This window comes from Podarcis raffonei, chromosome 14 (genome assembly GCF_027172205.1).
Source record: "Podarcis raffonei isolate rPodRaf1 chromosome 14, rPodRaf1.pri, whole genome shotgun sequence".
NCBI lineage: Eukaryota > Metazoa > Chordata > Lepidosauria > Squamata > Lacertidae > Podarcis > Podarcis raffonei.
In genome coordinates this window covers 27,881,928-27,905,827 of record NC_070615.1, presented here as the reverse complement: position 1 = coordinate 27,905,827, position 23,900 = coordinate 27,881,928, and the positions used below count along the sequence as shown (strand labels likewise).

The 23,900-nt window shown below is 54.4% G+C and overlaps 4 protein-coding genes across 11 annotated transcripts in view; 1 reads left to right on the top strand and 3 right to left on the bottom strand.

Annotated features, from left to right (window-relative positions):
- Window positions 1–457: 457 nt before the first annotated feature.
- TTLL13 (tubulin tyrosine ligase like 13) lies at window positions 458–11,846 on the bottom strand. 5 transcript variants are annotated; one of them, XM_053364040.1, is made up of 16 exons: window positions 11,701–11,846; window positions 9,175–9,474; window positions 8,847–8,887; window positions 8,366–8,484; window positions 7,357–7,487; window positions 6,984–7,140; window positions 6,660–6,803; window positions 6,168–6,253; window positions 5,471–5,696; window positions 4,406–4,590; window positions 3,720–3,908; window positions 3,424–3,595; window positions 2,532–2,732; window positions 1,726–2,092; window positions 1,120–1,357; window positions 458–1,012 (listed from the first exon to the last, which is right to left on the bottom strand). In XM_053364040.1, the coding sequence occupies exons 2-16, from the start codon at window positions 9,459–9,461 to the stop codon at window positions 1,000–1,002; spliced, it is 2,556 nt and encodes an 851-aa protein (XP_053220015.1). In that variant the 5' UTR covers window positions 9,462–9,474; window positions 11,701–11,846; the 3' UTR covers window positions 458–999. The 5 variants fall into 5 exon arrangements, with proteins under 5 accessions (XP_053220015.1, XP_053220014.1, XP_053220017.1 ...); XM_053364039.1 differs by lacking the exon at window positions 11,701–11,846 and adding an exon at window positions 11,068–11,234; XM_053364041.1 differs by lacking the exons at window positions 458–1,012; window positions 11,701–11,846 and adding exons at window positions 1,521–1,599; window positions 11,068–11,236 and having other exon boundaries at window positions 1,125–1,357.
- Window positions 11,847–12,578: 732 nt separating this feature from the next.
- Window positions 12,579–15,019, bottom strand: GDPGP1 (GDP-D-glucose phosphorylase 1). 3 transcript variants are annotated; one of them, XM_053364046.1, is made up of 2 exons: window positions 14,656–15,019; window positions 12,579–13,934 (listed from the first exon to the last, which is right to left on the bottom strand). In XM_053364046.1, the coding sequence occupies exon 2, from the start codon at window positions 13,884–13,886 to the stop codon at window positions 12,723–12,725; it is 1,164 nt and encodes a 387-aa protein (XP_053220021.1). In that variant the 5' UTR covers window positions 13,887–13,934; window positions 14,656–15,019; the 3' UTR covers window positions 12,579–12,722. The 3 variants fall into 3 exon arrangements, with proteins under 3 accessions (XP_053220021.1, XP_053220022.1, XP_053220020.1); XM_053364047.1 differs by having other exon boundaries at window positions 14,710–15,019; XM_053364045.1 differs by lacking the exon at window positions 14,656–15,019 and adding an exon at window positions 14,294–14,629.
- Window positions 15,020–15,090: 71 nt separating this feature from the next.
- Window positions 15,091–20,739, top strand: CIB1 (calcium and integrin binding 1). Its single transcript, XM_053364049.1, has 7 exons — window positions 15,091–15,252; window positions 15,640–15,674; window positions 16,299–16,401; window positions 17,215–17,368; window positions 19,319–19,437; window positions 19,585–19,673; window positions 19,869–20,739. The coding sequence occupies exons 1-7, from the start codon at window positions 15,202–15,204 to the stop codon at window positions 19,888–19,890; spliced, it is 573 nt and encodes a 190-aa protein (XP_053220024.1). The 5' UTR covers window positions 15,091–15,201; the 3' UTR covers window positions 19,891–20,739.
- Window positions 20,740–21,257: 518 nt separating this feature from the next.
- The window catches only part of SEMA4B (semaphorin 4B), a 36,039-nt gene continuing 33,396 nt past the window's right edge, over window positions 21,258–23,900 (bottom strand). For both annotated transcript variants that reach the window (XM_053364782.1, XM_053364781.1), the window contains 3 exons: window positions 23,613–23,779; window positions 23,387–23,472; window positions 21,258–22,972 (listed from right to left, as the gene is read on the bottom strand). In XM_053364782.1, the coding sequence (XP_053220757.1) occupies window positions 22,185–22,972; window positions 23,387–23,472; window positions 23,613–23,779 (1,041 nt within the window). In that variant the 3' untranslated portion in view covers window positions 21,258–22,184. The remainder of the gene's footprint in view (window positions 22,973–23,386; window positions 23,473–23,612; window positions 23,780–23,900) is intronic.

The following is a 23,900-nucleotide window of genomic DNA, read 5'->3' as shown; positions in this document are numbered from 1 at the left end:
CCTTTCACTGAAATTCAAGTATGGTGACGGGCAAAGAACAATGGAACTCTTTGTATTCCTCTGCCTCTTTGAAGAGCTTGCTGGATCTACCCACCATCCTGCTCCCACAGTGGCCAGATGCCTTCATGGTAAACCTGCAAGATGGATCTGAGCTCAAGAGCCCTCGCCCCTCCTGTGGTTTCAGCAGTTGGTATTCAGAAGCATTGCTGCCTCCAACTATGGCTGCAGAGCATAGCCACAAGGGCTAGCAGCCATCGATAGTCCTCTCCTCCATGAATTTGTCTAATCCTCTTTTAAAGCCATCAAATTCAGTGGCCATCAGTGCTTCCTGCGGGAGGGAGTTCCATAGTTTTATCTCTGCACTGTGTGCTGGACATCCTTTTATCTTCCAACATTCAGCTTCATTGGATGTCTGCAAGCTCTAGTGCTATGAGAGAGGGATAAAAACTTTGGGGGGGGGGGGGAGGAAGTCCCTGTTCCTGCTCCCAGCAAAGAGGGTAGCTGCTGGGAGAACAAGATGCTGTGCTTTGTGAGTCAAAGGAGAGAGAGACCCCAGGTTGTATAACCGTATAAAACTTTAATACAAAGTCGGTTACAAAAGAAACTCCGTTCCCAGCCCATAGTGCTCTTCAGGATTGAGACCTGGCCTTTGGCAGGCTGACTGGCATTGGCGGCAGGGGAGTTGGCATGGAGGAAGTGGGGGCACGACCAAAGATGTCTAATACTGTTATTAGAATTTGTTGCTGCTGCTTTGGAGTGGGGAAAGGGGGAAATAAATTTGGCATGGAGGAGTAGGTTGGCAAGGGGCTCCTGGACAACTGCCTGGCTGGGGTGGATGTGTTGTGCCCAGGGCCATGGCACCAGGCCACTGCTGCTGCTGCCACTGCCTCCACAGGGCAGGGGCTTCCCCTCCTCTACTGCCCCTCTTGGCACAGGCCGCAGCAGCAAAGTCCCCCAGCTCTTCTGGCTCCTGGATTGCTGTTACGCCAAGAGGTCAAGTCAAGTGCCTTTCCTGGGGGAGGAGAAAGACAAGGAGATCATGAGGAAGTTTGGCTGGAGGACCTTCTTAGCAGGGTCCATCCTGCTGCTGCCTGAGCGGACCTAGGATGAGGAGGCTACCTGGGCTGGTTGAGATGCAGAGTGGCCATGTTGCTGGAGCGGTGTGGGCTGGTGCGCCGGATGAGCGGAGCAGACGCAGAATTGATGGCCAGTCCGTGCAGGTCAGTGCGGTTTAGCGGAGCTGCCGCAGAGGGGAAGGGAAAGCTGCTGTACATGTGACTGGTAGCTTTGCCACCGTGCGACAGGCAGTTCAGGGAACCGGAGCTCATGTACAGGGGCCGCTTGCTTGCAGGGCTGCCTGAAAGAGGAGGAGGAGAGAAGGATGGCTGGCCGGGCTCCATGCCTGTAGGGCAAGCAACATGCTGGGGGAGGGAGGAGGAGGTGGTGGTGCTGAAGAAGACCGCCTGTGCTCCCTGCTCCTCAGTGGTCTGGCTGCCCCTTGGCACCACTGCTGGACACACCTGCCAAGATACTTGCTTGCCCTGTCTCCACTGCAGGCTGTGGCCCTCATGTTGCCCCTGTTCCCGAGTCTTGGGGTTCCTGAGCACGCAGACAGGGAAAGGTTACATTTCCTGGTGTCTCAACCCTCCTGCTGCTGCTGGCAGTGGTCGTGGAGCAACTGGGGCAGCACCAGAGGACCACAAGGCTCTCACCCGCAATACTCACCGACTTCCAGCTTGTTCTTGGCGCTGCCAAACCGGCGCCCTCCTGCCTTCAGCATCCGGGCCAGAGAACCCGGCTCGCCCACCATGGCCGCACCCAACCAGCTCATGTTCTTGGGGGGCTGGATGTGGAGCTGCGGCTTGAAGTGTGTGGAGTAGGACTCATGGGAAGATGAGCCCAGGCCCGACAGGGCACCCAAAATAGTTGGGATGAAGCCTTGGTTTCCCAGTAGTTGGACACGGGCTGTGGGCTGCTGCTGCATGATCTGCTGGCCCAGCTCCTGGACGGAGCCCCCTAGGAGGGAGAGGGGGACGAGGGTCATCAGATTCTGGGGCTCTCGGTTATTAAACATATCCTGGAGAAAGTGAGGCTGGAAGAAAAAAGCAGCAGGGTGAGGCTTGGAAAGGGGACCCTACAGGAGTCCCTGTGACTGCTGTCAGTTTTTGAGGTGTCCCCCTCCCACACTGACTGCTTCTTTACAAAGACCCACATAGCACATCCAAAGGGAATGGCAGGCATCCACTCCCCATTGGTCATGTTCCCCCAAACCAGCCATTAAACATTTCCGTAGCCTTGGTAAGGCACAACAGTTGGCCCTTTGAGACTAGTCAGAAGGATTTCTGCTTTGTAGGCAGAGAACAAAGATGGAGAGCAAGGCAGGCTGATTGCAAGGCAGGAGCAGGAACCCAGCTTCCTCCAGAGCCAGGGAACAATGTTTGTTCCAACCCTCCTCCTTTGCTGGAGAGAGATCTCCTCCAAGACTGTCCACCCAGTGTGCGTTTTGGGGTCTGGAAACAGTACCTGCATACCTGGCTTTCTGAGATGTTAATGTGTGGCCTCTGGACCTCCACAGGCTTGGGTTCCGTGTTGCGGAGCAGGCGTGTCAGCTGGTCGACGATGCCCAGCCCTCGAATGAGGTTCTCCCTCCGTAGGAGGGCTTTGACCCTCTCCACTTCCTCTTCCTCCACAATGGCCTGGGGGGTCATGCTGTCATATGGTATGGAGGATATCTAGGGGAAAAGGCAGCCTGGGTCGGACTTGAGAAGAGGAGCTGGGCTCATTTTAGATATTTAGATCCTCAACAGCTCACCAAGCAGCTTACAGAAAACAAAACAACACACCTGCTCCTCTGCATAAGAAGCAAAACCAGATCTAATCTGGTAAGGCCAAGATTGAGGACGGTGTGTTCCAGCTTTAGCCCCCAGATCTTATTTTGCCCTGCAGCTTGTATCCCACAGAGCCCTCTGGCCAGCTCCTCTGCAGCCATGCCAGACAAAGCACAAGGCTCACCCTTATCGCCAGGTCTCGCGGGACTCAGGCTCTTTCAAGCTCCAGGTTGCCCAAAGGCAAACAAGGAACTTTCTGCAATTGCATTGCATGCGGAAAGCCACTGGCTCCCTCAGAACTGCAAACTCAGTTCCAGCAAAAAGAGGCTGCTTGCATTTATGGCTGAATATATGTGGGCAATAGCTATGGAAAGGGGCAGGGAGGCTGGGGTGGGACTATGGGATCTCTCACCTCTCCCTGGGGCAGGCAGAAGATTTAAACCATGCAAGTTTTAAAAAAGAAACATTCACCAGGCTCTTAAAGTAGAATAGTTCCATCGCTACGTGCAGCAGCTGGCCTTGAAAGTCCTTCCTCCTCACTGGTGTTAGAAGAGGGAGGGACTCAAGAGCTGCTCCTCACTCCTCCATGAGGTACCTTTGGGTTCCAGGTCTTGCTATGGCTGTAGGCTATGCGAGTTAGGGCTGGCTTGCCCTTCCCCTTCTCCCCTGCTGACTCCCCCTGCAAGTTCTCCTTCACGTCCCTCTTCTTCTTCGCAGCTGTGCTCTCCCTCTGCTCCTGCTTCTGGCGAATCTCCTCCAGCTGTTGCCTGACAGAAGACACAAGACACTGTATGTGGGTGTGTCATCCTTCTGCATGTCCATGTGTGTGTACATGCAAGGACTAGGCCTGGCTCAGCCTGCCCTGTGAGGAATGGCTTCCCCTTGCCCTACCTGGCACATTCTTCCCTGGCCTTGGAGGCCACAGTCTCTTGGAAGAGGGATCCACTGTGCTTGAAGAAGGGGTTGTATTTCTCTGTGCCCCGCGATGGGAAGATCTTTCGGTAGCCACCCAGGTGGCTGCTCTCGTACTTCTCGGCCTGGGCCAACCAGGCGGCCTGACTGCTCTCCAACTGCTCCCGCCTGCAGATTGAGAGAGTTCAGGCTGGGGCCCTGGCAGCAGAGAAATCCTATGTTCTGCCGGGGAGGGAGAGACTAATGGGCACTGCTGTCCTCTGAGTCCCCCTTGGCCTCCCCTGTCACTGGTACCCAAGCCACTTTCCTCCCTCTCTTCCCCCAGCTCCCCCACCTTGTCTGCATGGGGTGTTGCACAGCTTCTGCCAAGGCAACCAATGACCCACATGCCAGGATCCAGGACTCCTGCACTGCCACATGGCCCATTACAGGACCATAGAAATAAAGGCAAACCCATCTGATTGGCTCCTTGCTCCATTTTCTCCCCTCCCTTGTGGTGGTTGGAGGCTAATGTGCAACCCGACAAGGCTGCAGGGACTGGGTACTGGGCATCTCTGAAGGCAAAGCCAGGAAAAGCTGTTTCTGGGGGAGAAGGAGGCAGCATGGCCAGGGCAAGGGAGGCACTTAGTACAGCCACAGTCAGGCTGGGCCCCTCCCAGGGTTACCTGGCTTCTCGGGGCGGCTGGTGGGCTTGGAGGAGGCGCTCCTTCACCCGCCGCTTGTCCTCTTCTAGCACCTTCTTCTTGTCACAAGCACGCAGGTTGATAAGGTTGATGGCATCGCAGAGCAGGGCATCCTTCACTTCACGGTCCAGGCGGGAGTCAGTGGTGAAGCTGGGGGAGTGGTTGACCTGGAGGGGAAAGAGCAATGGGGAACGGCCTGGGTTTTACATGCAGCTTCCTTACAAGATGGCCACTCTGGGATCTGGTTTGGCCCATGAGACTTCAGGACCTCCACTCCTTCTAGGATAGAGGCATCTATTCTGATGCTTAGTTTTTTCCAAGAAATAGTTTGCAGTTTTTTTGTATACAGTTGCAGCTAGTCAGGTAGGGGGTAGCAAGACACTGCAGCAGTCAGGATTACAGTGGGTGCTTCAGGGAGATGGAAAATGTTCCCCAGGAGCCTGAAGTGGTTGGACTGGGAATGAACGACAGGCTGGCATACCTTGGAGGGTGTGGGGTTAAGTTTGATATTTACAGCCAATCAGGACTGATTTTAAATCAGATCTGGAAGCATCCCGACTCAGTCTCATGTGCCTGTTTGTGTTACTATTGTCTGAAGATACCCACCCCACCTCACCTCTGACTTCCAAGGTATTTGTAGACATCTTTCCTGCTTCTTTCAAGATACAAAAGAGTAGACATAGGAACAAAGGAAGTTGCCTTATACCGAGTCAGACCCTTGGTCCATCTAACTCAATACTGTCTACACTGACTGGCAGCAGCTCTCCCAGGCAGTTTCAGGCAGGAGTCTCTCTCTCAACCCTACTTGGACTGAACCTGGGACCTGCTTGCATCTACCATCTACCACTGAGTGATGGAGACTAGCTGAATCAGGGAAAAGGGACTATCAAGGAAGAGGCTGAGACTCTTCCCAGACTTCGTTGGGATCAAGAACAAAAGAGTGTTCAAAATCATAGAATTGCAGAGATGGAAGGGTCTTGCTGCAGAGAAGCAGTGCATGCTCCCATTGGGAATTCTGCTTCAGAAGGACAACAGCACCCCACGTACCTCCAGGAGCCAAGGCTTGAGCTTCCTGTCCAGGAGGATGTCGAAGCCCAGGATCTCGAAGCAAGCGCAGCCCGATATGTGGTTGGGGAAGCAGGTGCGGTAATTGTGCTTCAGCACTGGGTGGGCAGCAATGAGGGTCTTGATGATGATGTCCTCAATGTCCCGCCACAGCTCGGCCGTGTCATAGCTGTGCTCCCGCATCCAGCTGTTCAGCGTGGACAGCTTCCTAGGGGGATGAAAATGGGCTGCAGGGATGTCAAGGCCAGACTCTGCTCCTGAGGATGGCCAAACCCCAAACCCTGATCCCCACATCCACAAAGAAAGGGGCTCAGCAGGACAACCAGGACGATCCCCTTTCAGCAGGGCCTATTTCCAAACAAGCATTAAGACCCTTCCCACCTTCAGCCATGATTTTTAGTTAGAGATGCTACCAGAGATTGAACATGGGATCTTCTCCATATAAAATGTGTCCCCTCTTCCCCTCCTCCATAATACTGATGGCCTGAGTGACCTTGGATAAGTTTCTGGCTAAGAGGAAACCTGAACCCGTGCATTGTCCCCCACCCTGCACTGTCCTTCCAGCTTGCATTGCTTCCAGCTGCCTCTGCCCATCTAAGCAGTCACTTTAGCAGAAGGCAGCTTCCCCCAAGCAGAAGGCCCAGCTCTGCTCCTGCAGGGGGCTTGGCAAGGAAAATACCTCTTGCTGCCTGTATTGTCATCACGCACAAAGTTCTCGTTATGCTTGTTGATGGCGTAGTTCGTCAGGTGCATACATATGTCTTCCTGCAAGAGAGACAGTGGAAGGGTTTACTGTCCACACCTGGAGGCCCGTTCCCCTCCTGCCTAGGGGTTTACTGTCCACACCTGGAGGCCCGTTCCCCTCCTGCCTAGGTTCCCTGGACCAACAGCATTCATCAGTCCTGCCTGAGCAGCGCCAGAACCCTCTTGCCCCCATGCCTCAGTGCTGCCTGTCATGGGATGCAAGGAGGGCAGTTCATTTTCCTGACAGCATCTCTCAAGCAAGACTCCATTGAATAGATCTGGGTTGATCTTTCACTTGCAAAGTGCCACAGGGACACTACATCCATCCACCCCCTCTTGGAGAGCTCCCAGAAATCACATCAGGCACCACAACAGCTTATTATTCTACAAAGCAAATGCCAGTTCCTGGGAAACATCCCTTCTTTACCAGGTTGCTGCTGCTGGGCTCGATGTACCTCATGGTGGCAAAGCGGGCCAGCCCCTCCTCATAGACAAAGATCTTCAGTGGGTCGCAGGAGGTGACCAGGACATAGATGCGCATGTCAAACTTGAAGCCATCAATGAGGAAGGGCTGCAGAGAGAGGGGTGGGTCTGTGATTGGCGGTCACGGGCAGACAGCCAGTAAGCTCAGGAGTCTTGCACCAAAAATCCCCAGGCGAGGCCAGCTTTCTCAACCAGCTATGCTAAGAGGGCAGGAGTTGTGCATTTAGGCAAAGGGAGGCCGTTCTCTCTTGGTGTCCGCCAGGCCCACCTTGGCAATGTACTGCTGGCAGATCATGTGCTCGCCGTGCTTGATCTCCTTGGGATTGCGTGTGATGAAGATGCCCCGTCCTTGGCAGCCGCTATCTGGCTTGCAGATGTAAGTCCTGTTCTTTCTCATGCGCCCATAGGCTTGGAAGTCCCCATAGCTATAAAGGCACAACACAGAAGCTGGCATATGGGAGATTCCACAAAGGCTGCCCTCTCTCAAGCCAGTGGCAGGAATTGTTCATCTGAATGAGGGTGCGTGTGTGTGCTCCAGAACTGGCATAGGATGACTAAGTGATAGAAGCCCCTCCCCAACAGTGGCCCACTGCTTGCCCTGCCCCCAGCATCACCACTTGGATCAGAGTCCCCTCACTCACTCAGCTGGCAGGCACCAGGTGCGTGGGAAGATGCTGTACTCCTTGGGAAAGAGCTTAAGCATTCGGTTGAGGTTGCGGGCAAGCAGGTCCTTGCGGCAGATCTCCGCCATGCCTGGGAAGTGGTTGATTTTCTGAAAATAGAGCAGGGACAGGGGAAGAGAATTACCAGCATCTCTGGAAAGGAGTGTTGCTGTTTATTTAGGGTATTTTTTATGCCACCTTTCAATATCCATTTTAATGCAGAAACTGCCTGGGGAATTTTCTTGTAGGATTCCCTAGAAAGCTTCCATATTAAAACTGAGTACAACCAATCATAAAAACCAACACCTTGAATTGAACTCAGAAATACACAGGAACCAGTGCGGAAGATGCAGATGGCAGGATATTTTGCAAGTGATTGGTTTATATATTTTTTAAATTTATTAATTAAATCTATATGCCACCTTCCATCTGAAAATCTCAGGGCAGTTCACAACATAAATGTCAACAATCTAGCTTGCTTGGAACCAAGCAAAGGTTCCAAGTAAAGGGAGCCCGTCTAACAATGCTTTGCCATTGGTAGTCTAATTTGTGGCTAAGCAGTGTCTGTCTAGGAGGGGTTGCAGCCAGACCTTGCCCACCACCCTCTCCTTGTGATAATTTAGATCAGAGCAAGGCAGTGGAGTGCACACAGGCATGCCCTCCTGGTAGTGGCAAAGCCATGGAAGAGCCAGGGCTTAATCGGACAGATGCATGGGCAGCTGCCCCCCCCAAATGAATAAAAATCAATAGCCAACTGAAGTTCTGCTCCCACTAATGAACATCCTGACTATGCCCATGGACAAATGTGTTGATTGACACCAGGGGCTTCCCCCAGCAGAGGGGCACAAGCCACTCAAGTCCCAAAACTGCCTGAATCAGCATAAGAGATCAGAAGTGCTGTGACATGTCAGAGACTAACTACCTCCCTTCCTGACTCCAACCTGCCTGCCAGCCACAGCTCCCTCCCCTCTGGCTCTGCTCCAGCTACCTGAAACCTCTTCATTTCCATGACACGCTCCAAGGAGACCGAGCAGTCAGTCCAGCAAACGGTCCACTCCTCGTCCTCCCCCACTTCTTTCAAACCACAGCGTCGAGCAGCACGCCTAACTGCAGCAAAAGAAAGAGGACCACATGGATCCAAGAGGCACTGGAACCCCTCTGGATCTTGCTGGTGGCAGCAGGAGTGCAGCAACCATCTGAGCAGCAGGAGTCACCCCTTTGGCGGGGGGTGGGGGGAAGCAACCCTCCAAAACAAAAGTGACCCTGGGAACTTCTATCCTAATGCAGGTACCTCACAGGTCCCCATGCTCAACCAATTCATAAGCTGCCTGGAGTCACCCTGACTGCTGTTGGTTCCTTCCCCTGTGAATGGCTTAAAGCCAGTCCAAGAGACCAAGCAATAACCAGGGCCCATGTGATGATGCTCTCAGGGTACAAGAGAAAGCCACCAAGAAGCAACCCTAACTTACCACTCTCATATTTGCAGCTGGCGAGGTTGATGGACAGCAGCCTGGAATTGAGATGGAACAGTGGCTCAGCGGCTGGGGAGAGCAAACTTTGAGCTGACAAGCAGCGGCTGCTGGGAGGGGAAATGCCTATGGAAACATGGGGCCAACCTACCAGGCCTTGACCCCTGTGGCCTTGGGGCACAGAACACAATGACTTGAGGGGCCAAAGTAGAGAACAGGGATTCCAACAACGGCGGTGTCTGCACTCCTAAGTGCGAATGGAAACTGCATAGCTTGCCCCGAAGAGATTCACAAGGGGGTTCAAGGGGGAAACCCAGAAGTGGCCCACCTGTGTTTCTTCTTCTTCCTCCTCCTTGCATCTTCCAGCTCACATTCTTCTGCCAGTTGCTCCTCCAAATCGATCAGGGAGACACCCGGCTGGTCACTCTTCTGCCCTGGTGGCTTAGTGCCTTTGTGCCCTTGGCCCTGGGTTCGCTGCTTGTCCTTGTTTTCTGCATCCAGCCTCTTAAGGCATTCATTGGCAGACTCATCTGAAAGGCCCCCTTCATCATCCTCATCTTCGTCTTCATCAGTTTCATTCTCAGACTCACTGCTTTCGTCTGTATTGATCTTCATTCTCTCAGGCACTCTTGCAAAAGAGCACAGGGAAGAAGGGTTGTCAGCAGATCCTGCCACTCTGACATTTCTTACTAGCTACTGATAATCCAAAGCAAACTTGTCTTCTTTATAATGCTCCTTTGTATTGTGGTATTTTAATGCTTTTGTTTTACTGGAATGTTAATTATTTGTAAGCTGCCCAGGGATGTTCCTGAATGTGGGGTATAGGTAAATTTTAAAATGGTAGCACCATCTTTGTGGGTTTCTTCCTAGCCTCGTCAGCCACCTAGGACATCCTCCCTTCCTCTAAAACTTCCAGCCAAAATGCCTCATAATGAATCAGAATGGCAGGTCCACTTTCATATTAATACCTGCTCTGACTGGCAGTAACTCTCCGGATTCTAAAACTGAAGCATTTCTAAATCCACATTTTACTTGAAGTTGATTCAGTTTACCAGCAGAGCACATATCCCACAAATTACTGGAGAGGCTTGGATTATGCAGTTTAGCAGCCAAAAACAGAGGAGGTGCCCTGCCTGAAGACTGGGACATCCAGAGACACTGAACAAGAAGGGGCCAGGGAGAAGGCAGCTTGGAGAGGTTGGACAGCCAGACTCTACAGCAAAGTGTGGCAGGGAGTGGCACAAACTTGTGCTGGCCTTAGCAATATTAAGCATGGATTGAGCACTACTGTACTAGTATATCATTCATTGTTTATTTACTATATTTCTAGCCTGTCAGGATCACATATTCATCTTAAACAAAAGTAAATGATAGTAACTAAACCAAAAGAATACAACCAAAGAATTAAAATATTATTTCTGTAGCCAACTCTGCGCTTCCAATTTCAGCACAACTTGCTCTCCTTGCAAAGGCCTGGGGGGGGGCGGGGAGAGAAGGAAGGCATTAAGGCAGTCTTCCCCAACTGGCCACCCTCCAAAATGTATTGGATGACAACTCCCATTAGCCCCAACCAGTATGGTCAATGGTCAGGGATTATGGAAGTCATAAAACAGTCTGTAGGGCACCAGATAGGGGAAGACAGCCTCCAGGAGAGGAGGTTGTCTCAAGTGACCTGCATGTCTGCAAAAGGGGAATCGCAGTGTGCCACAGAGAGAAGCTCTGGGAAATCGGATCTTGAGGAGAGGGGACCTTCTGTAGCCCTCTAAATGTTGCTCGACAAATACCAGCAGGCGGCAGGTAAGCCGAGAGTGGGTGGGAGCTGTTCCCAGCTACACCTGCAGGGTACCAGCGACCACATCTTTGGCAGCCTTAGCCAGCCTGGCGCCGCCCTCCAGGTGTTTGGGCCTGGGATGACCTCTAGTGGTTCTGGCTGCCTGGCCGGGGGTGCTTTGGGGTCTGACCGGTTCACATCCACACACTGCCTCGGCGTGTAGGACAGCACTAAAGCGGCCTCGGGTTCACCCTGCGAGGAGGAGGGTCCTCGACGGCCCCCTTCCGCAGGGACGAGAGGAGTCACCGGGGGCGGGAGAGGGGTCGGCGGGGCACCTTCGAGGCTTCCCGGGCCCGCCCGGGCGGTGGAGACCCCAGGGCTGAGCCGCCACCGGCAGGCCTGTGGGCTATTTTGCCCCACCGCCACTCACTCCTCCTGGCGGCTCCTTACCGGCCCCGCGGCTTCCCCCGAGGCGGCGGCGGCGGCGCCTGGGCCTCGGGCTGCCTCGGGCCCTGACGCGGTCACCATGCCGACAGCGGGCCCCGCCCCCTCGGGCGGACGCGGACGAAGGGGCGGGGCCGAAGCGCCACAACCATAAAGGGCGGTTCGAAGGATGGAGCGCCGCTTCCTTCCCACTGCGCTTCCGCACTTCGTCATCGCCTGGCGACCTGCTCTTTGTGACGTGAGGCAGGATCTCGTTCGCCGTTGGCCCGCGTTGTGATTCGATTTACATGGACCATCAAACCGCGCTTCTCGGATTTGCTCATTCCTATTGCACGTTTTGGACGTTTCTTCCCTGACATGGCGGTGGGGGGGGGGGGGGAGAGAGAGAGAGAGAGAGAGAGAGAGAGAGAGAGAGAGAGAGAGAGAGAGAGAGAGAGAGAAGCGGATATCCGGTCTCGGAGATCCCGGTTTAGAGTCCTCGCTGCCTGTGACAGCATTAGAAAGCCAATGAGCAGCCTCTCTCCTCTCTTTTTCCCTTGTGTTTATCTGGACATTACTTGACCTTGTTTTAAAAAAGCGTCATTAAATAAATAGATAGATGTAAAATAAAAAGGTGGCCCTGAAAGAAGCCGAAATCACCTCTATCATGCCAAAGTGTGCAAGTTTTAGAGTTATCCAAAACTCTTCTTCACGGAAAGGACCATTAATGGCTACTAGCCACGATGGCTTTTCCCTGCCTTCACAGTCGGAGGAAGCAATGCTTCTGACTACCAGTTTCTGAAAGCAACAAGAAAAGATTGTGCTGTTCTTGTGCTTAAATCCTACTTGCCAGCTTCTCACAGACAGATGTTCAGCTAGGATGTTAGAATAGATGGGCCATTGGCCTGATTCAGTAGGTTCTTGTGTTCTTAATTGAAGGTGTACTGAGCAAATAAATACCACCAACAGCTGCAGGACTTGTTATTCAGGGGTGGCTCAGGCAATACTAGGGCATTTTTCTAAAGACAAGATCTCTACAACCAGTGCCCAAGGCTCATGCTTATCCCATGCTGGCTTTCAGTAGCATGGCATTGTCTACAACCCTACTTTTTTGCAACAGTTTGTTTATATATGAAGTTGTCAAATTAAGGATGTGCCAAATTAGATCCTTGGTCCATCTGGTTCAGTATTGTCTACACTGACAGGGGCTCTAACTGGGAATGCTTAGGGATCACACATATTCAGTTTAGCACTCAAACAGTGCAGAGCAGTATTCCTAGTCCAAGTCCAGGCAGCATCTCCCAGTGGGGCTGGGAAAGATTCCTACCTGATGCCTTAAGAGAGCTCACACCTGACATTGTAGATCGGGGTAACGAGCATGTTGCCCACCTAGATGTGGACTATGATTCCCTTAATTGGCTATGTTGGCAACTCCTGGGGTGGACAATACTGAGCTAAATGGTCTGATTCCGTGTAAGCGCTTTAAGGAAAGCAAATATTGTGTTACAGCTTGTGAGTCAAAAGAACAAAGGCGGGAATTCAGTTGAATTTATGCTTTATTGACCAGCAATTTTGCATGTCCTCCTACCATGGCATTTGCAGGTAAACGAGGTCTCTCTCCCCTCCTTACTGAACAGGCACACATTAGCAGAATTTCCAGAAGCACAACCATCCTTGTGACGTCACTCTTTGAGGAGGGCCACCAGCTCACACTGGAGCTGGGAAAACAGAGAGTCTGGGAGGATACATTTCTGAAGGGTGTGAATGGCCAGTGCTTCTGTGAGACTCTCAAAATCCTGGGCAGTTTTGATGGGCAGGTGCCCTGCCAGTTCGCAGAGAGCCACATTGAACGCAGACTCTTCTTTGGTACCAAAACAGGATTTCCTGGCCCAGACTATGATCCGGATTCCAGGTCGGGCTCTTGAGTGGACAGGCCCCTCTGGTTTAGCACCCCTGGTTATGAACAGGTTGTGAGCGATCTCCTTCTTTACCAGATAGTTGGTGACCTGGCAAACACGCTGTGCCAGCTCCTCTAACTGCTGCCCTTCACTATAGAAGACGAAGCAGGGAACTGGGACCTCCTGCAACAGATAGAAGTTTGCTTCGGGCAGGAGAGGCTCACAGGGGGCTGATTCAACCAGCAGCTCCCAGTTCAAGTAAAAGCCATGCAGGTGCAAGTGGTTGACTGAGGCAAAGGCCCCAAGGCTGTTGAAACCCACACGGAAACCAGGGTGGCCACTGAGGAGGACAGCATCCAGGCCAAAGCAGACGACCTGTGGGGTAAGGATCTGTGGCAATGAGAGTGTGGGATCAGGGATGAGAAGGATGTGCCCAAACTCCAAAGGGCTGACATTGATCACTACAAGGACAAAGGCAGAGCCAGGCGGAATCTGAGCACCCGCCAAGCAGGGCCTGGAGGAAGTCTGGCCCCTGGACATGCCAAAGAGAATCTCCTCAGGCTGGATCTTGCTAAAGTTGAACTGCTGGGGATCAAATCTCTGCTGGATGCTTTGGATCTCCTGGGGTCTCCTCCTCTCTGACCCCCTTTGGATGTTCAGCTGGGCCACAAATCCTACCATCCCTGGCAGGATCCGAGTATGCAGCTCCTTCAAGTAGTAGCGGAAGAGTCCCCGGTTCTGTCTGTCCTTCCAGCCTGACTGAAGAACTCTGTCAAAGCGGGACATGGTGTGGCCAGGGGGTCCACGATTCCCTCTGTTTTCCTGCCACTCTACTCCACTCAGCACAAAGTCCCTCTCGTCATAGGCAAAAACCTCTGCAGGGGAGAGATCGGAGCCCTTTTGAGATTGGGGTCTCGGAGGTTCATGGCTGGTGGGGCCAAGCTCCATGGTTAGGGTGGAGGCAACCAGAGGCTCCTCTGCTGCTCTGAAATAGAACTAAGAAAGATGGAAGAGCCGTCATTAGAGAGAGCCACAATGAAGCCCCAGAGAGTTGTTCTTGGTTGCTTTCAGTGCCTGCAGTTCGGCTGGGTAACTCAGCTCTGGATTGGGAGGCCAAACATATGTGGAAGAGGAGTCTGAGGCTGGCACCACCAGCTCTTCCTTTGCAAACGCCAACCTGGTGCCCTCCAGATGTTTGGGGGCTGATGGGAGTTGTAGTCAAAAACAAATGGAGGCACCAGGATGGCAAAGGCAGACTTACTGGGCATAGCTGTCAACGTTTTCCTTTTTTTAAGGGAAATTCCCTTATTCCGAATAGGATTCCTCGCAAGGTAAAAGTTGACAGTTATGCTTACTGGGTCAGTGTGAAGGATAAAACTCCCGACCCCATTGCTGCTCTGTGGCCCTGCTGGGCTGTACATTTCCTGAAAGCACAAGAAATGGGGGGAGCTCCTCATGCTGGGAGTCCGGGCAGCGCCAGTGGACGACCTCCACTCCTCGACCATGGCGTCCCCCTCGGGCTCCCTAACGCACAGGGGGCTCGCCAGCCCCAGCCTCGGTTGGCGAAAAAGCCCGGCGTGCTCCGGGTCGCGTCCAGAGGGCCGCCGCCTGGGGATCCGCAGCAGCATCGCCAGGAGGGGACGCCGCCCAGGGCTCAGACTGCAGTCTCCCCGCTGCCCCACAAGCAACACAGCCCGGCCCGCTCCTAGCCTCCTACCTCTCCTGGGCCCGCAGACGAAGTCCGGCCGGATCCCTCGCTCTTCTTCCTCACCTGCCGCCGCTGTGCTGCTCACGTCGAACTGCCCGTGGGCCACGTGGCCGCGTCCCGGGCGGCACTTCCTTAGTCGCGGTCGTCGGGCGGGACTGGCAGCAGCGTCGACTGATCTGGGGAAGGAAGCCCATCACCGGCTTGGCCACAGCGCGGGATGCCATCGCTGGTGATTCCCTCTCGACGGCTCCGACTGCCTGAGCTTACCTGGTGCGGGGAACGGTGGGAGAGGGGGCCTCCATCCATCCTGTCCTATACGGCCGGCCAGCGAGCGGAGGAGGGAATGCCTCGGAGTCTGCCAGCAGCGACGCATCCCGGGACACCCCCACCCCCCGCAACGGGCCATGCCGGGCTCCGCCTGCCTCCTTTCGGAATGGGCGGGGCTACGGGGTGGTTGCCTGGCGACAGTGACGTCCCGTCGAGGGGAGTGGGGAGGAGGAGGAGGAGGAGACAAGGAAGTTCCCGGAGTTTGCCTCAAGTTGTACCGTCGTCGCCATGGGGGCCTCCGGCAGCCGCTTACCCCGAGACCTCCTGGGGGAATACCAGGTACCCTCTCCCGCCTTGTCCCTTCGCTGTGCAGCTCGCTGGGCCGCCTTCGTCCGAGGAGGGGAGGGGACCTACCTTCGCTGGGCTCTCTAAACCTTTCTCGCTTGGCGGGGTGGGGGTGGAGCTGAGGGGCAGTAGTTGTGTGTGGGAGTCAACTTGCCCCCCTCCAGGGGGCTTCTCTCCAGATGTGGCGGGACTCCAGCCCATCCCAGTTGCCCATAGATGGTGCAGGCTTCTGGGAGGAGGAGGAGTCCACCACGTCTGGAGGGCAGCCCCAGGGCGCGGGGCAGACTGGTGAGGGGGGCAGGATGGGACCCCTCCACCCCTCCCTCTTCTCCAGCAGACTAACCTTCTCTCCCTCCTTTCCACCCTGTCTCGCTTTCCTAGGAGCTGACCTTTTTGACCAAGCAAGAGATCCTGCTGTGAGTATATTCCCCCCTCCTTCGTGAGGCTCTTTCTAGGGTGCCTGGGTGTGAGCAGTGGGGAGACAGGCTTCCCAACGACCTTGCCGTTGCTGAGCAAGCTTGCCTGACTCCCAAGAGCATTGCAGGGGGTTGGAGTAGATGACCCTTGGTGTCCCTTTCCACTCTGCTCTGCATTTCTATGATTTTAAGGTAGCCAAGCCATTTCTACTGGCACAGGAAGGGGCTGGAGATACCAGCAGGGGTTGAACTGGGTGTCCCATCACTGAGCTGCCGTGGCCCTCCCTCTCCCTTGGGAATGCCAAGGTCCAATCCCCTCACCCTGGCCTCAGCCCTGGGTTGACAGGCGGACTTTGCTCAAGGGTTCAGAGGCACCTGCAGCTTCACCTGGAGGGATGTGGTGATGACAGTGGGAATTCCCCAAGCTGAGTGTGGGTAGATAAGTGGGATGGGGAGGGCACTGCCAGGCATAGTGCAGCACAGGGAAAACACCCTCCCACCCCCCCACCAAAGAGAGGAGGAGCTGGTGCTGCAGGGCTGATGGAAAGCTGGCGCCAGCTGGGCAGGGCATCCGTCCAGGGAGGAAGGAACTTGGCTGGCATTGCCCGCTGTCTTCTCTTCCAGGGCCCACAAGCGATTCAGTGAACTGCTGCCCAAAGAGGACCGGGATCAGGCTTTCACCACAAGGATTCCCAAGAGCAAGATCTTGATGCTGCCTGAACTGCGGGTATGCTGGGAGGGGAGGGGAACACTGTTTGCCTCTCAGGAGAGGCCCTGGGCAAGGTCTGTACAGGATACATGTTTATTGTTCTGTGACCCGTACAGAAGACTGCAGCTGGGTGCATCCAAGAGCTGTGGCTGGGCTGCACATCCCATCTATTTGCTAGTGAGCCCAATTCATTGTTTTGTTTTTGATATGTAGAGCCCTAAAGGGCCCAGAGCCCACCTCTGAAGGCAGTCTTCTCCCTCCCCGAATTGTCCAGCCTGTGATTTGAGATCTGCCAGGATGGCCATCTTGGGGGTACCATCACCAAACAAGGTCCTGGGTGCTGTGACTCAGGATAGGGCTTTCTCGGTGGTGGCACCCTGGTTGTGGAACAATCACATCCTCCAGTAAGCTGGTGCCTTCCTCTAGGTCTTTTGAGTTTAGACCTGTATAAGAGGGAGCACGAGGGGAGTGATCTTTGTACTATACTGTAAGCTGCAGATTTTTGTCCCAATTTTTGATTGGATTTATGTAGTTAAAAACTGTTGGAACCTGTCCTGAAATCATTTATAATGAAAGTGGGGGTGTAAGTATTGCAAATAAATCTAATCTCTGATAATTGGTTGTGTAGGCTGGAGATGATCACTGGGGGCAGGGGGCATCCAGCGTCACTTGGAGGGTCCAACACATTTCTCCACCCCTCCCATGGGTCGATCTGTAGGGCCAGTTTGCTGGTATGGGTTTAGCCTTCTGTTCCTTTCCACCTGCACTGGCTTTGCATAACACACTGGAGGAAGCTTCTTACAGTCCCCCCTCCCCTCTTTGTGCTTCCAGGCAAACCCCTTCCGGCACCGCATTTGCCACGTCTTCTCTACTACGGATGACAGGGAAGGCGGCCTGTCCTTTGAGGACTTTCTGGACATGCTGAGCGTCTTCAGTGACTCTGCAACGCCAGAGATCAAATCGCATTACGCCTTCCGCATCTTTGGTGAGTTCCAGCCTGGTTGGGGCTTAGTCTGTGACAGAGAAAGCAGAAGCACTTTGTTGGGAGACTTTCTGTGAGCCAAGAGTGCAGCTGCACTCTCTTTGAAAGAGCTGAAATGCAAGAGCTGCGCGGGGATACGGATTGGCACACAGTGTGCAAAAGGAGCTTATGGGATTCATAGCCTCAAGACAGGATGGTGCTGGCTTCCCAGCAGCTTAGTCAAAGGATCAGAAAAATTCGAGGACTGATGGCTACAAACAGGCATGGGTGAAGGACCCTCTCTACATCTGGAGGTGGCATATCTTCTTGCTTACCCCATATTAGGAAGGAGTCAGTTGGGAAGTGGCTTTTATCTCCCTTGCCTGGGCACTGCTGGACTTGATGAGCAATGAGAAACCCTTCTGACCCGTCTACTGCAATTATTAAGTTTGCAGATGACACCACCATAATGGGTTTAATAACAGGTGGAGACAAATCAGTGTATAGAGGGGAGGTCAAAAAATATCTACATGGTGCCTAGAGAACAACTTGCACCTTAATATCAGCAAGACAAAGGAGATGGTGTTGGACTTTCGGAGGAAGAGAGGAGAACTAGCCCCGCTGTACATCGGGGAGGACTGTGTGGAGAGAGTCTCTTCCTTTAAATTCCTAGGAGTTTATCTCAGTGAAGACCTTACTTGGAAAATAAATACAACCCAGGTGGTTAAGAAAGCCCAACGGAGACTCCATCTCCTCAGAGTCTTGCGGAAGAACAATGTCAATCAACATCTGATGATCTCCTTCTACCGGTCAACAATAGAAAGTGTCCTTTCATACTGCATCATGGTGTGGTATGCTGGTTTGACATCATCTGATAGGAAGTACCTACAGAGGGTGGTGAATACAGCACAAGATATTATGGGCTGTCCTGTGAATCCACTGGACGAAATAGCGGAATAACGTTGCCTCAGGAGAGTGAGGAAAATTCTCAGGGATGATTCACAGCCTGACCAGCACTTTCTTGATCTCCTGCCCTCAGGCAGAAGATATAGAAGCATGATTAGTCGCACCAACAGGGTAAAGAACAGCTTCTATACGTGGGCTGTTAGGCTGCTGAATGAAAAGATAACAACAGGGCAACTGACTTTCGGGTTTGGTAGGTGCGCATCAGTAAACGAGGGGAACTAAGACTAAGAGAGCGGAGTGGGGGTGTGTGCTTGTGTAATCTCACTGTATACAAGTTGTACAAGTAACAATAAAGTATTTCAATTTCAATTCAATTTTCAAATTCAATTTGAAGTAGCCTGGGCGGGCCTTGTGAGTCCCCAAGGAGCACTACTAAGGTTATTATGGTATATTATGTTTCCACGGTCAGGCAGAGTAATGCTTCTGAATGCCAGTATCTGGAAGCCACAAGAGGGGAGAGGGCTCTTGGGCTTGGGTCCTGCTTGTGAGCTTCCGTTTGGGGCACCGGGTTGGCCACTGTGAGAACAGGATGCTGGACAAGATGGGCCATTGGCCTGATGCAGCAGGTTGTTCTTAGGCTCCTGCCTGGGGATGCCTAGGTGGTCGTTTCCACGGAGGCAGGAAGGTGGTCTCCGCCTCTTTGATCCCCACACCAGGGATATATGAGAATCCATATTCTTTCAGACTTGGTTGGAATCCCAGCATGGCCAGTGGGTGAGGGATTACCCAGAAACATATTGAGGGCCACAGGTTCCCCTGGACTGCCCTACATGGCAGGGCTGCTCCCCCCCCCCCGCAGCCCCTTACAGTATCCATTTGTCCCTTCTCAAAAGCAGAGCAGTGGAGAAATCCAGAATATCCTTCAGAGCTTTGCTGAATGTAGCCTGCTTCTTTCTTAGAAGTGAAGCAGGCCTCCCCCCCTCAAAATAAAAGGACCCCTGGGAGCAGGCAAGTTTGGTAAGCTCAGCAAGTGCCAACTAATGGTCCGTTCTCCTCCCGCACCCCCAGATTTTGATGATGATGGAACTCTTGACAAGAAGGATTTGGAGAACCTGGTGAATTGCCTGACGGGGGAAGGCGAGGACAGTAGGCTGAGTGCCATGGAGATGGACCAGCTCATCCAGAACGTGAGTACCTGCCAAGGTGGGGCTACTGCTGCTGGGGAGCTGTGTTTGAGTTCTCAGCTCTCTCCCTGGGTGGGGTGAAGAGGAAGATCGGCTCAATCTGGGAACTGCTGCTGCTCTTGCTCCACGAGGCTCCTTTGTTTCCATCAGATCTTGGAGGAGTCTGATATTGACAAAGACGGGACCATCAACCTCTCGGAGTTCCAGCACATAATTTCCCGCTCCCCAGACTTCACCAGGTACCTTCTGCCCTTCCCTTGCTTCACTTGGGGTTGGGCTTGCTCCCTGGTTGACTAGCTAGCTCACAGCCAGGGGTGTGTGCATGTGTGAATGCTTCAGGAGCCTGCTCTGGGAGTATTCTGCCCATGAGCTCCTGTGGTCCCAAGTTTGCAAAATCAAACTCATTATTCCTCCTCTTGCCTTTTCTCTCCCAGTTCCTTCAAAATTGTGCTCTGATTCCTCTCTACTTCTCCCTCCTGCTGGAAGATGCCTCCATCTCTACAGAGGGAACAAACCACCTCTTTCTAGCCACCCGAGGACAGCTGTGCCAAGGGGACGATCCTGCCTTGCAACCCCACCCAAGCTCTAGGTCCAGACAGCAACCAGGCTCTTGACAGGGTGGGGTGTCTTTGAGCCTCATCCCCCACACTACTGTTCTTGAGGAGATGGGTGTGGAGCAAGGCATGCTGGGAGCCATGGTCTGTACTCTGACTTCTTGCTTCACTGCAGCCTGGGACAGGGAAGACCCCGGCTGAGTGACGATCACTGGACTCTTCTCGCCTGCATCAGAGAAGTCACACTCCAAGGAGGTTTCTATCCTGGGCGACGACAATCATTATTCCCTGGTGCTGCAGTACCTACACTGACATTCCCACCGACTCCGTGCCTTTGCTGCAGCAGGGACTGCCTCCAACTCTGCCTGTCTCTTCGTGGACCCTGGACTGGCTTTCGCACCCTGGGAAATGGACAGCAGCTCCTAACGACTGCCCACTCCTTTGCAAACTCTTTCCAGCTTCTCACCTTCCCCACTTGGAGATCAGCTGTTGGGAGAGCAGTTGGTGCAAAGACAAGTACAGTCACCACTGCTGGCCCACTTGTGATATAGGCAGGTTGGGGTGGGGTGTTGGATCTGAATTTTCTGGCCAGTTATTTGAGCTGGCAGAGGGGGCTGGAGTTGGGGGCGCACTTGCAATCCCGAGGCTGGTGGCTGTTTCCGAAAGCCTTAAATATCCACCCTCTTTTTACAAAACCTGTTGTGATCTTGTTTCTACACTGCTACTAATAAAACTCAGGACCTGGCACCTATAGGTCCCCTGGCCTGCTTTTGTTTACCCCTTCAGTGGAGAGAGGACTAAGCCCAGGTTGGCAGAGTGCAAGGAGAAGTGACTGCATCTGCCCCTCGTGACAAGAGTGGGAAAGGCTGCTGGAGCAAGCTCCTCTACTGCCTCCTCCAACAAGGCTTGTCCCCTGCTCCTTCCGCCTCTTGTTTCCTTCTACCCTTTGATCTTTGCCCCATTCGGAACCACTTCTAGTCATGCAGCCAGAAAGAGACGGGCGGTGGGGGTGGGGAGGATTCCTGCGTTGCCCACAGGGGCAGCAGCAGCAGCCATTCTGCCCAGATAGTAGAGGCTGAGGCTTTGCCCATAGGTATGTGCCATAGCTCCCAGTGCTCAAGGGGCACACAGGGATGCTGGTGGGACCTGGAGGCTCCAAAGCCCACACCCTGCTACTGGAGCTGCCAGAGAGGTCGAGAGGCAGGGATCAGGGAGCCTTGGCTGCTGTGAGAAGGCTGGGCAGCATCAAGAGAGGTCACGCTCAAGCCATTGTCAAAGGAGACATCAACTTTTATGTAAAAATAAACACAACCAACACACAAGGCTTGTGCAAGTGCACTTGTGGGAAGCGTGGGGGTGCGCTGGGGCTGCTGTTGTGAGTGGCCAAGCCAGGATCTGCCCTTCCACATACCTGGCCTGGGCAGGAGGCAGCTCTGTGCTGGAGCCCAGGCAGAATTCACAGTGGCAGACAGCCAAACCTAGAGTGCGCAGGAGTCAGAAGGGCAGGCCTGGTATCTGTGTTCGGTGGGCGTTGTGTCCCTGTCCCCTCGCAACATGGCACCTGAGCCCCACTCTCACACTTCCACACACCAAGCAAACACCCTAAACATTCAACAGGTTCTCCCCCTAACCCCACAGAGTTCATGAGAAGCCAGACTCCACCCCATGCACACAACACAACACAACGCCCCCACCCATTGAGAGAGCTCGCAGGTGCCACTCCTTGGGCCCAGAGGGTGCTCTCTTTGGAAGGAAGTGCAGGAACTGGGCAGGCCAAGGGCAGGGCCTCCTTCTGCAGCCTCCTTGCAGTCTCTCGTCCTGCCCCAGCCCAGTGGGGCTTGGGTCTGGCTCCTCTGACCTACGACGACAGCCTGGGCCAAAGTGTCTCCCCTTCTGCCCAGCTGAGCATCCTTGCAGCAGCTGGGGAGCAGGCCACCCCTGCTCCTCAAGGCTTAGGAGTGCCTGCTCTGCTCTCTGCAGGTTCCGGCCACTGTTTGCAAGGAGTCCAGGGCAGCACAGAGACACACAGGTGCCCCAGCGCAGGGCGAGAGGACGCGGCCCAAGTGCCCAACACTGCAGGGCCTCTTCTGTCCGTTCACAGTCCGTAGGGCAGTTCTGGTTTGGGTGGGGGCACCAGGAGCTCCTGGTTCCTCGGAAGGCTCAGCACAGCAGGGTCTGTGGATACAACAATGCGGCTCATACGACCGAGTCCCGGATCTCGGAGCCGAGGCGCACACGCGGCCGCTGGGCGGGAGTCAACACCTCCACGACGCTTTCGTGGACGCTGAGCGGGCGTCGGTCGGACTCCGAGAAGGCCACGCTGGGCTGTGCCGCCGGAGCGGCATGCAGAGGCGTGTTGGCCGCGTGGCTGTCGTGGAGGGCCTGGTAGCCCTTGTGGTCTAGGATGGCACTGGGCGTATGGGCCCCGTTGAGGGGCAAGTTCTCTGCGGGAAGCCCCATCTTGCGGGGTTTCTTGGGATGGGCGCTGGTGCACTTGCCCTGCTTGAGGAAGGTCTTCACGGCGTTGCGGTGCCGGTGCAGCACAAAGAGGGTCAGGAGCGTCACGGTGACGGCAAAGGCCACACACATCACCAGGAACTCCGTCCAGTAGGTCTTGCCCTCCAGCAGAGCTGACATGCTGCTCCCCGCGGCTGCCGCTGAGACGCTCCTGGAGGTGCTGATGGTCTCCAGGGGGTTCTGGAGGGGCACGATCCGGGCTCCAAGCGTGGGCTCGACCCGCACGCAGTAACTGGCCATCAGCTGTCGGAAGCCGCCCTCCTGCGACCAGCAGTCATAGCGTCCTGCCTGGGCTGGGCTGCCCATCAGCACCAGCTCCCCTTCGGGAAGCACCAGGACAGCCGAGGTGTTGATGGCAACCCCATTGTGCAGCCAGTGCCGAGAAGCCAGGTTGGAGAGCTGCGGGCAAGGGAGCGTCTGCACAGCGCTGGAACCCAAGATCACCACCGTCTGGCAGGGGGGCTCTTCTGCAGAGGGGAGAGAAGGGACACCCACCAGTCAGGCCCTGGGTGCCACAGGGAGGCTGCCAGGCAGCCGAGCCCAGGAGACCCAGTGCGGTGTCGGACTGGGGCCTGGGAGACCAGCGTTCAAATCCCCTCACCCCCATCAAATTCACTGGCCAGTCACTGTCTCTTAGCCTAGTCTACCTCACAGGGTTGTTGTTCTGAGGATAAAATTGCGGGGAACAGAAGAATGTATGCCACCTTGAGCTGCTTGAGGGAAAGGTGGAATATAAATGTGATAAATAAATAAGTTGCTGGAGAGACTCTAGGTCAGCAGGCAGGACAGAGCCAGAAAGAGAGTGCCTGTAACCCCTCATCTCATTTTCCCTCTTTTGTTCCCAGTGTTCTCAAAGCCCCCACCCCAGCTTTGGTCTTTACCTGTGGCTGAGCGGCTGGGCTGCCCATTGCTCGTCTGGCAAAGCTGGGTGGCATCAGCTCCTTCGATGTCCTGAAGCCAGCTGGGCCTGGTGAGAGATGGAGGCAGCAATGGTGAAGGGAGAGGCAAGGAGGGAGGGGGCAGAGGCCACCCATGGGTTGAGGGGGAGGGGGAGGGGGAGGAAGGAGGTGGGCACCCCCACTTAGGCCTGGTGGAAGAAGCACTCACCCTGCATGGGGCCATGAGCGGTCTGGGAGAAGCGGAATGCAGGCCCCTCCGCTCCAGATGCAGAAGGGGTCCCGAGACAGGATGCATTCGGCACAGGTCCGGTACATGCTGCAGTTGGAGAGTGGCGCTTGGACGAGCGCAGTGTAGGAGGCAGCGTAAAGGAGGCCCTGAGGGGAGGACAGGAGGAGCTAAGTCAGGCTCGTTCCACAGAGCAGACCCACCATGCCCCCTGCAGGTCACCTGTCAGAGGGTCTCCAGCGGCCACAAGCCAGTCATGCAGCACCTGGC